General features: G+C 40.4%; 1 protein-coding gene across 1 annotated transcript; it reads right to left on the bottom strand.

Annotated features, from left to right (window-relative positions):
• On the bottom strand, positions 1-8,202 carry LOC115365331 (corticotropin-releasing factor-binding protein-like). The gene is made up of 7 exons (XM_030060287.1): positions 8,093-8,202; positions 7,829-7,916; positions 6,952-7,109; positions 5,502-5,712; positions 3,106-3,260; positions 1,603-1,723; positions 1-655 (listed from the first exon to the last, which is right to left on the bottom strand). The coding sequence occupies exons 1-7, from the start codon at positions 8,171-8,173 to the stop codon at positions 501-503; spliced, it is 969 nt and encodes a 322-aa protein (XP_029916147.1). The 5' UTR covers positions 8,174-8,202; the 3' UTR covers positions 1-500.
• Positions 8,203-11,688: the final 3,486 nt, after the last annotated feature.

Raw genomic sequence — 11,688 nt, 5'->3', positions numbered from 1 at the left:
TGCTTTATCATGCAAGTCATATTTATTTTTAAGCCGTATGTGCAACAGAACAGAATCGAAACAACAGATGAAATGTAAAACCTCCCAAAGAACATAGCAGCTGATATAAACAGAGGGTAAATGAGTGAGTTCTTGATACAAATGCACTTGGCAAAAAACGTTTCACATAATTCCACAAAAAAAAAAAGGTAAAAATGAAAAAAATAAATCATCCCACACAGCTAATAACCATTTCAAGGAAAAATGTGATTAATAAAAAATAATTCTTTGAATAAATATCCTATGATGAAAGCTGACATAATAACATACCTGATAAAATATTTGGCAAAAACAATACATTTTTATTGAAGGAATTCATTAATTGGGATTTTGCCATCAAACTGGTGTATTTACAGGGGGATGGATGACTGTATATTCTGTCTGTATATGTGTGTGTGTGTGTGTGTGTGTGTGTGTGAGAGAAAGAGAGAGAGAGAGAGAGAGAGATAGAGAGAGAGATCTCATTCCACAGTGCAGAAGTCATCCAGAGTGTTCTCTCTAGTTTTGGGGAGTTCGGTGCGTTCCAGTAGTTGGTACTGGAAGGAAACACGGTTGATAAAGTTCCCACTGGACACCAACCTCACCACCGTGTTATCACAACCAATCTTCATCTGGGCTACAGGGCCATCAGGAGAGCCAAAGACACAAACGGGATTTTACATTGGAGCACATATTAAGTATTCTTGAGAATAATGACAAATGAGCTATGTGAATAGATTGCTAGATAGATAAGATACGGTAATACTTTATAGCATAGCACAACATAGTGTACCAGAGTACAGTATGGTAAAGAGTCATTTTGCATGTCAGCCATACACTGATATGCACTGATACAGATATGTCTATTTATTTATGTCTATTTATCTATCTATCTATCTATCTATCTATCTATTATAATATAGTATAACACTACACTGCACATTATTGAATAGTATAGTATAGTGTAGTGTAGAGTAGGATAGTGTAGTGTAATACAGTACAGTACAGCATAGAATATAATATTTAAGAGCAATACTTTACCCCAAAACTATATATTTTGTGTCATTGACAGACCCCGAGTTTTACTGAATATAAACCACATCCAGAAAATCCCTTATGCACAAGCACCTAAACATAACTGGCTTGTTAATTCACCGACTTGAAGAGCGGTCTCCTGCTTGTTCATTGGTCAGAAGTCCTACTCATTCATTTGCTTCACTGACGCTTCAGTCAGAACATGAATCACGCTGCAGTAAGTACACCTAGCTGAAATGTCAGTTTCAGAATTTGAAAAGGACATTTTTATATTTTTTTTTTCCTGTTGTTTGTCAGAGTCTAACACCATGGAAACTCACCACAGCCTCTGAAGCCTTTGATCTCTGTGAGCCATGCAATTAAAATGTGTTTCCATCAGACATTCAAGACAACTCAAAGCGAATCAGCAATGCAGAATATATAAGTCTGGGGAAAGTATACCTCTAAAACTCAAACATCATTTGAAAGACCACGAGTGAAAATTTGCCATCAAAGCAAATGACTCATGACAAACTTATGACAAACTAAACTGCAGGTCTGTAGACTCACCCAGCCCACTGAGAGAGTAACACAGGTCGGCCACAGGGAACATCTTGGAGGTGTCCACCCCGTTCCCACCCAGAAGCTCCACATAGTCACCTGACTGCACACAGCCCGACCACACCTGCTTCTGTGGAGGGAGGGGACTTACATTTTACTGCTTTGCTGCAGTGTGGTGTTGTAGATGCAGCTGAACCAACAGGTAGCTAACTTATCACGAATGTCCCTTTATTCTACTTCCGATCTGGTTTGCATTCTTAGCATACTACAGAGACTGGGTTACTTTGGATTATACATGATATTCTTTGGCGATGCTGCTTGTGAATATTCTTCTCTATTTCCTCTTGACTTTGCTGCCATTGACAATGATGATTATGGCAGTGAGACTCATCATGTTAGAGATTTTTTTGATAAGTACAGACACTACTTTTAATGTGTCACATCTCTCACTGGGGCAGTTGTTTGTTCGTGCTATAGGGCTGCAACCTGAACATTAGCTGAGGAGTGCCTCAAGGTTCCATCTTTGCTCCATTCAGTTTGTGATCAGTCTTTAAGTCTGCACTCACTTATAATATATTTTTGTTATCACTGTGCTCATGATACACAGCGGTATTTGCCTTGATAAGCCTTCCCAACAAATAACTTTGATACTTTCTATGTCTAAAATGTCTAGTATTAATGTGTCTTTTACCTCATAACTTTCTGAAGTTAATGATGATGAATCTGAGGTTGTTATATTTGGCCCAGGAAATGCAAGTCTACAGTTTATTATAATCTCAGCAATCTGGCAGCTAATACCAAACCAGCTGCTAACAATTTTGTGAGTCATTTTTGATTCTGCACTGAATTATGAAAATCAGGTCCAAGTCAAGCCACCAATCTTTTCTATCCTCTATCTTTATATCTTTCAGGTTATTATTATTATTATTATTTTTTTAACAAATATCTCTTTAGATATTTCTTTCTCTCCCTAACTTGAAACTCTGTATATTGCTTTGAAATGCATCATGTAGAGATCTAAGAATTATCTTTACATGCAACCAATTAACAGTTCATGTAACAGTAGTAGTGGTAGTAATAATAAGGAGACGAAATTACAAATTGCAATTACTCTTGCAAGGGATTTTGAAGTCAGTGATTTTACTTTCACTCTATGTTTTGACAGTGTTAAACTTAATAGTCAGTGAGCTTTAACATGTGCAATATCAAATATTGAACTCTGTGTTGTCCGTACCAGTTTACATTGTATGAGAGCGATCATTTAAAGGACACAGTTTCTTTTTTTAAATCAACCCAGTACCTTTAGCCTTGAGTGAAGTCGATTTTTACAGCAGTTATTCACTTCTACTTGGCTATTTTTTAGCAAAACAACACTCCTCCTTGAGAAGGATGTGTCAGTGTTTCAGTACTTCTTCCATGTGGACAGACTGATGCATACAAAAACAGAGGAGGATAGAGAGAGGGAGAGACAGTGACGTGCTGAGAGACAGAGGATCTGACGAACTGTCTAACCTGTGGTCTGAGCTCGTTGCTCTTGGCCTGTCCAAGGCTGAGTTCTGTCAGCTGGATCTCCACAGGGTAGATGATGGAGAAGCTGCAGTTCCTGCGCTGATGTGGCATCACCATGGTAAAACTCCCCTCTGGACTTTGAGACATGATGTTACAGGCTTCACACACACACAAAAAACAACACACACACACACACACACACAGTAGGAGGGGTTTCAAATTAACCGTTTCCCATCATCAGAAAAACTCATTATTGACACCTCATGTCACAAATTGGACATAATCAAGGTTGACTGCAGGGAGGGGACACAATTAGGGTTGAGCATTGAAAACCAATTTCAATTATGATGAGGAAGATAAGAAAATAATGAAACTGGAACTGATAACAGCGTGCCAGAATAGGCAGGTACACAGACACAAACACACAGGCGAACAGACAAGATTGCTCAACTCCTGCAGGTATGCTGTTCATTTAGCATCATTTTAGTGAAGGAACAACTAAGCAAGACTAACGAAAGATATTTGACAAACTGTACATACATAAATTTGAGGTTTTATTATTTTTGTTTTGTAGTTGTGCCTCGCAGTGGAACACACTGAACCCAAAGGAACTGTCTCTGTACATTTGTTTGTGTTTCCATCTGTCACACAGGCTGTCACATTGCCAACCAAATCTCGCAGGTTTTCACATTTCAGAATACTCGCAATGTGAAAACCTGCGAAAACCAGTGAAAACCTGTGAGTTTTGGCTGACGTTATCTGTCAAAGTCAATATCTCAGACACCACAGATCGGCTTGTGACAAAACTTGTTGAACCAATGCATCTCACCATTGCGTTGCAGCAGGCTTGCCAAAAGTGGGCATCATAAAGAGTACATCCCACGTAAGGGACGACATGTTTACTGCTGCTTGGTTATTAATAAATTCATTCATGTTTAGTGACTGCTGTTTTGAGGTAGTTTTACCCTCGGGGCCACCCTGTGACGCAGCAGAGGCCTGTGATCAGCTGGAATAAAGGGACAGGCGGACAGGCGGACAGGCGGACAGGCTTCTGGATCCCTGTGGTTACTGGAACAGTACCGCTTCAGACTTTGACCTGAGATTTATGGTGTTTGCTAATTAGGCAAGAGCTTCACACTCACTTTTTGTGTCAGTGCTCTTGCTTCTTCTGCCTCAGTCTTAGAGCAAGGCTGTGATAGTTATTTTGTTTGACACAGTTAACACTGTTTCCAGCCAGCAGCTGGAAAGCAGGTACATCCCTCTCACTCACTCCCTTCCTGTCTCTTTCAGTCTCGATTAATCCCTGACAAAGCGCAGTCCTCCAGGAAGAATACGTATGCACACACAAAATCCACAAAACACCCCTGCTACCACCAGCTCCCACCATATGACACAAACACACAGAAACACAAATCTGACTTTGAGACGGGACACACCAAGCTGACATCAAAGAACTAGTGCCAGCAGAGATCAGATCACTTGGCGTCACTGCACGCTGCCTCACACATCACCTCCTAGAGGCTGTCCTTGAATACACCACACACATAACAGCCAACAGGCGTGCACGTGCTGTGTGAGAAGAAGCTACCCTTCATACCAGGAGGGGTCAGTATTATTTAAAAAAAAATAAATAAATCAGAAGCCTCTGGTTCATGGAAAGATAAAGATTTTGATCTAGATTTTTTTTCTGTTAACTTTTCCTCTATTAACTGAATGGAATTTTTATAGGCATGATCGACTGCTGATTCACACATGCACGTTCTGTGTAGATGCGTGAATTGAGGCTTGTTTGACAGAGCACTCAGTGGCTAGGTTTTCCAACAGTATACCATGTATAGTCAAAATCTTGATTTTATGATTCAGATGTTTCTTTTTGCTTTAAAACATAAATTCAAATGAATCGATTTAATCAATTCATTGCCCAGCCCTAATCACATCTAGCTCTCAACTAGCTAGTTAGCACAATATTAACAGAACTGAATTTCCCTTTGTCTTTTTGTGCCCTCATTCTCTTAGACTGTCCAGGCAATCAGAAATCTTTCTCTCACAGACAGCAATTGCTGCTATTTCAACATACTAATCAGTGGGTCAGCCTCAAAAAGGACTGACAAGAGCTGATGGTGCAGGGCACACTGCACAAACTACGGGCTGGCTCAACAAGGTCCAAGGGCAAACCATCAGCTTGGTGTGTCAGTGGCTTTAGATACAAGTCAGAGAACATACAGATGGATGATAATATCAGAGATTAGATTCACTCAGGCACTGATTATTGTACTGTCACTCTTCCAAACCTCTTGGCACATGGGAACCACCAAGTTTTCAAACAGAGCCTCAATTCATCCTAAAAGCTGTAACCACCACTGGCTGGCTGCTGTAGTGTGAGATGTACCAGGACTCACGGAAGGGGTTGTGGAGCTTTCTGACAATGAGGGTGAATCCGCTGTCAGGGCTGTGAATGCGGAAGAAGACCATGGCCACGTTCTGAGAGGAGTAGCTGGTAGTTCCTGGCGCTGCGGAGGAACAGTACTCTGTGTAGCGCTGATGCAGAGGCAGAGGGTGATCCTGGCCGCTGGGGAACTTCTCTCCCTTCAGAACCCAGCCGTCAAACATCTGTCAGAGGAAAACGCACAACGTAACCTAACAGCTAAGTTGCATGACAATTTAGTTGCATTTCTGCTGCACCGTGCAAAGCCAGCCTTATATTTTCAAACTTGTATTAATCGTACTGGAAAACCTATTTGCAACAGGCAACACAGCTCTGACATTATTAAAGGAAATTAAGTGTTTTGTTCTGTTGGTCAAATTGCCCATTTAGTGGTGAGAACACACTCATGCCACATTTTAGGGCTGAATCCAACTCACAATTTCCAGAGTCAACTCAGAGTCTGCCTTTTATTAGGACGGATAGTCACCATTTCACACAATATAGTGTATGGCAAAGAGTTGGCACAAAGCACCAAAGCGAATGATCTACTGGGGAAACTTGGATACTAATAAAACTAGATAAACTTAATTGTTACAGGGCCCCACACTGCATCCATAGCAATCACCTCAGTGACATTCAAAGGCTGCCAGTGTTGAGCATACTGTGGAGGAAAAGTGAAGCAAACTTTTTACTTGACTCCCTGTTGTAATTTCTTTTCTCCATGCGATTGGCAATGACACACAGTTGCAGTCACACATATGAAATAAGGTACGGGCCATGGTGCTGTATCACACATCAATCTAATGCATTAAAAGATGTTATTCTGCCTACCAAGCTGCCCAATCAGCGGTGCCACATGCTGATCTGTGCCACAATCAACCATGCTAGGCCCTGCTTTTTATTGGATTGCAATTTTGTTTACAGCAATTGTAATCCAACCTGATATTTCAGAGTTGTATGTATTTTCTCTTAGTCATCTTATTTGGTTGTATTGAGCTTGTGTCTGTTACTCAGAGTGACTATGAATAGCATCGCAACATTATAAATTTGTAGCATCCCCAGTCTTTCTCCCTGCCATGTTTTTCACTACTTTGACACTGATACAGACCCTGAGGGACTGCCATTTAACTGGCAGGCTGGGCTACATACCCAAAGCTTGCTCTTGTCCCATTTCGCCCTGGGTAAAACGACCACATAAAGGGGACTGAGCATGGCATTTGGCCCTCTATAAATGGCCTTTACACTGTATGACATAACTTCTATCAAAAAGAAAAAGACGATAAAGCGGGTATATTTTTAGATGTTTAAATGTCAGAGGACAGAAAATTCCACAGATACAGATGCTCAGTTTACATGCTATAACTTCAAGTGTCCTGTTTGCCTCTCTCTAAGCAGGTTATGTGAGTGTTTTAAGATGGGTGAACCTTGATGAAGTCCCCGGCGCTGCAGTCGATGTTGACGTCAGAGAGCTCCAGACTGATGACCTCACTGGGTTCAACGATGAGGAAAGCTGCGCATGCCAGCTGTGGCCGAGAGGCCACAAAGGTAAAGTAGCCCTCAGTGGCCAACATGTCCAAACATCCTAAAAATCATACACATGAACACACACACACACACACACACACACACACACACACACACACAGATGTTTCCAAAAACAGGGTGTCCACAGACTATATTTCAGTGGTTCACTGACCACATGAAAACATCAAGGATTCAGTCTGACACTGACAAACAGTCATGAGGCCAAATCGTCATTGTAATCACTCAAAGACATGCAAAGCAAAATTTCCGTACTCATAACTGTGGATTTTTCACTCACAGCTATTTGGAGTTCACAAGCATTGATTGGAGAGTTGTTTAACCACTCCTAGAGCTGTTGACTCACAGGCAGCTTCTCAACACTGTCTGCAAGTGTTAAATTAACTTTGATAGATGTTTACTTTTATGACCAGTGGCACAGTGTTGATCCCTTCACTTTAAAGTAATTTATGTATAAGCAGTAGGCTATACCACTGATTGGCTGATTGGTTGGTAGATTGCATGACTGATAGACAGATTGATTGATTGAATAATGCTTTTATAAATGCCTGTCTGGACACTCGATCAGCTTCTGAACATTTTGTGCGTCCCTTAACTCTGCCTGGTCAATTCATCGCTTTGCGCACTTTTAATTATGCAAAGCCTCTCTTCCACTTCTTCACCAGTATCGTTTTTCGCAGTTCGCAAGCAGGCAAACATTGTTAAGCATAATCACCCAACGCTGCTGAATAAACCCATTGTGTTGACAAATGCACTTACTGAGGGGCCGGCGGAAAACAAAATCATCCGATTCTCTTTTTTGGTCCAAACTGAGCAGAGCGTGAATTCCCTCTGCGGCTTCGTTGTCCTGCGACATGAAATATGAACGAAAAGACAACAAATAGGGGACTGCTGGACTCGCATGAACTTTGCAGAGAGCAGGTGAACCCTGGCTGCCTTTTTTCAAGTGTTAAAACTCACGCAAGACGATTTTTTTTTTTTTTTTTTTTTTTACAATGAGCCAATAAATACAAAAGATCTTACCTCAATATAGCGACTGAGCCCCATGTGGGATGAGATGGAGATAAGAAAGAGGAAGAGCTGTGTGCGTGGAGCCACCGACATTGTGCTTCTCCTGGTAAAGTGTTTCCTAAACCGGAGGGAAATAACGGCGCTCCCTGAGAGGCGGCAGCTTTTATAGCGGCTCACACAGGCAGGCCCGCATCAGAGGGTTCCCACAGCACTGACCCAAAACACCGCACACGTACAGATAAAACACGCTGTTGTGAGGAATTACTAATAGGGCTTAATATTTAATATTCTGAGAATTACCTATTAGAAATGTTCATATATTGCAAGGGGGTTTCACAAATTGTAAGCCTAAGGCGATAATGTGTGAAGTAACACTGTTAATGTCATTCATAACAGCCTTATGACTCACTCCACATATACATATATATATCTATCTATATCTATCTATATATCTATCTATATCTATCTATCTATCTCTATCTATCTATCTATATATATATATATATAGATATATATAGATAGATAGAGATAGATAGACAGATATAGATAGATAGATATAGATAGATATATAGATATCTATATCTATCTATATCTATATCTATATATATATATATATATATATATATATATATATATATATATGTATATGTGTGTGTGTATATATATATATATATATATTTATTTATTTATTTATTTATTTATTTATTTTGTAACCAGAGGTGTAAAGTAACTAAGCAGATTTACCCAAGTACTGTAGGCCTAATTAACCTTTAATGTACTAATTCAGGACAGTTTGTGTTCTGTGAGACTTTCACTACACTCCATTTGTGAAATGTGTTGATGTTTGATTGCTGTAGTTAGTGCAGTTCTACTTGTTGTACAGAATAACATACATAACATAAATAATGATGCACTGTTGGAATGTGAACTAGCCAACAGTGGAGCAACAGCATTAAAATTCTTTGCACAGGTTAATGCATCAATAATTGAGATGAACAGTTCTTCACAGTCAAGTACATTGTACCGCCAATACCTGCAGCCTTTTACATGTGTCACAATTTGAATGCAGGACCTTTTGCGATTAATACAGCATTTTTTTTTTATATTATAGGTTTGCTACTTTTACATACCCAGATGATTTGAGCAATTTTTCCTCCATTGTCCCACACACCAAACCTCTCTCTCTCTCAAGGATCCACTTGATGGAATCAGACAGACTTTTTTTTTTTTTTTTTTTTAAATTAATCAATTAAAATGGCCAACATTTTGTGCTATCGAGCACAAAATGAGCTATCATAACATAGTCTGCTCTCATGACCCTGTTGTGTCTCAGTCATCGCCCTCTGAGTCAACTTTCAGCATTTAGAAGCCTTTTTGGCCGCAATTTAAGGTTGTGCCACAACTTTACCACGATCTCATGCCCTGGCACATCTTTCCCTGAAGCTCTTCACTCCTTCACTTGAATGATTTTTCTAGCTGCATGACCACTAGTGAGGCTCTAGTTAGCAGCCAACATGTTATAATTCACAGAATTCAGGCAGGCAGCACTCAGATATTAATGTCACCTCTTCAGATAGACAAGGATGAATCAGACACAGAATCACACAGGACGCAATACAAAGGATAAAACAGCCTCTCTCAGGATGGAGAGCCACAGCAAAATGCTGTGTCCATTATTCATGCAGATCTGCTGCAGAGAGAGAGATGTGAGGAGAGGAGTTGTGATATAATTTGGTTTTTAGTGACACAGCAAATTCATTGAGATGAGACTCTAAGTGTGAGTCTCTTTTCAGCCATCGTGAAAGGTCAGACTGAGCTGAGTACAGTCGACGATGATGATGATCATGTTAGTGATACTGTGCATTTATGACAGAACTGCTTTTTTTTCCATATTGGTAAATATCCAACACTTCCACTCATCGGAAATGGAGGGGAGAGAGATAGTCTTTGATAATGATAGCTGACGTTTACTCATAGAAGTGAAAGTCTGTGAAGCCACACAACACACACGAGACTGCAAGACGGGGGAGGAGGGGCACAAATAATGAACAGCATTTGATGCAACACCTCTTCTGCCTGGTGTTAGCCAAGGCTGATGACCTATTCAAGGTGTGTCACCCTGATAATTGTTTGTTTGGTTAAGACTCTGTGTTAGGAAGATGTCTGAACCTATTAATCAGGGTCCTGCTGCTAACATGTGTTTAACTAATGTGAATGACAGCAATGGCAAATGAAAATGTTAGCAAAAGGCTACTTGGTGGTAGTATGTGTGTAAGTGTGTGTGTGTGTGTGTGCAGTGTTTGTGTGTGCACATTTTTGAGGACATGTCTTTGTATAGGCTGTACCATGCACACATGCTGTTTGTGTGGCACACTCTCACATGTGTTACAAGTGCTTGTCCTTTGGCAATTTCACACAAAGGCTGTAATGTGTGTGATGCGGTGCTGTGATACATGCTGTAATTGTTTAAATCCAATTTATTAAATGAATCGATAGATTTTAATGAACAAGGGCCCCCGTGGCCTCATTAGACCACTCTGAATGATGAGCAGATATACCCATTCACATCATGTTGGTCTACACACAGAGTCCATCGTCTAATCTAACCTCTCTTCCCTTATTACCATCCTCCCTCACAGAGCATAATGAATGGATGGATAAATTAATGACATCCTGTATTGCCTGAAGAGGAATCTGGTGTGCACAAGTGTCACATTTCAAAGAAGGACAAGACAGATTTGGGTGAAAACATTGTGGTGGACAGACAAAATAACAATAAATAATTACATGTACACACATCAAAACATACAGTAAGAGTAAGAAGACACTTTATTTTCAACATACATCACTATCCCACCCACCCACCCACCCACCCACCCACCCACACACACACACACACACACACACACACACACACATATGCATGCATGCACACAGGTTTATGTTAAATCAGGGAAGGGACCCCTGAGTCACTAAAAGGGGGCTCTGAGACTTTAGATACAATACTTCACTAATCTTCCTGCTGATGTTGATAAACAGGGAAGGTGCAAATCAAATGTGCTGATTTTTAAAAAATATAAAATTATGTTAAAGCCTCATATGTCTGCATGAATAAATTAAACTGAACTGAGAGCCATACTTCTCCACTCCGTCAACAGCACTGCTGCTCTGTGTCTCCAGACTACTACACCATCTAGTGGCAGATAAAAGAACAGCTTTAATTACGTCTGGCCTCTGATGTTTATGCATGAATTGCATTTCACTTTTCAGGGTAATGGTAAATAGCAGAGAAGGAAAGTTAGGTTGAAAATGGATGAATGACGTCCATCTGTTAAATCTGCTCATCACAGTTCCCTTAAAAACACAAAAAGAGAAGATATTCTGGAGAGTCTTCTGTGTGTGTGATGATTACTTCGGGTTGCCAGGTGTGACAGCCATCCCTCCATGTGGTCAAAGTCAAATCAGGGTGATTGTTGACACCAGACATCAGCGCCTTAACCCAGCCAAGTGTCCCAGCGTGTCGCCCTCTTCCTTACACCTGCTCCCTGGCAGAGATAGGACATATAGTTAAGTGCATTAGTTTGTTATTCACTCTGTGTTGACTTTCT

The sequence above is a fragment of the Myripristis murdjan genome, chromosome 9, assembly GCF_902150065.1.
Source record: "Myripristis murdjan chromosome 9, fMyrMur1.1, whole genome shotgun sequence".
Lineage (NCBI taxonomy): Eukaryota > Metazoa > Chordata > Actinopteri > Holocentriformes > Holocentridae > Myripristis > Myripristis murdjan.
The sequence above is the reverse complement of the archived record's forward strand: the minus strand, read 5'-3'. Positions and strand labels throughout refer to the sequence as shown.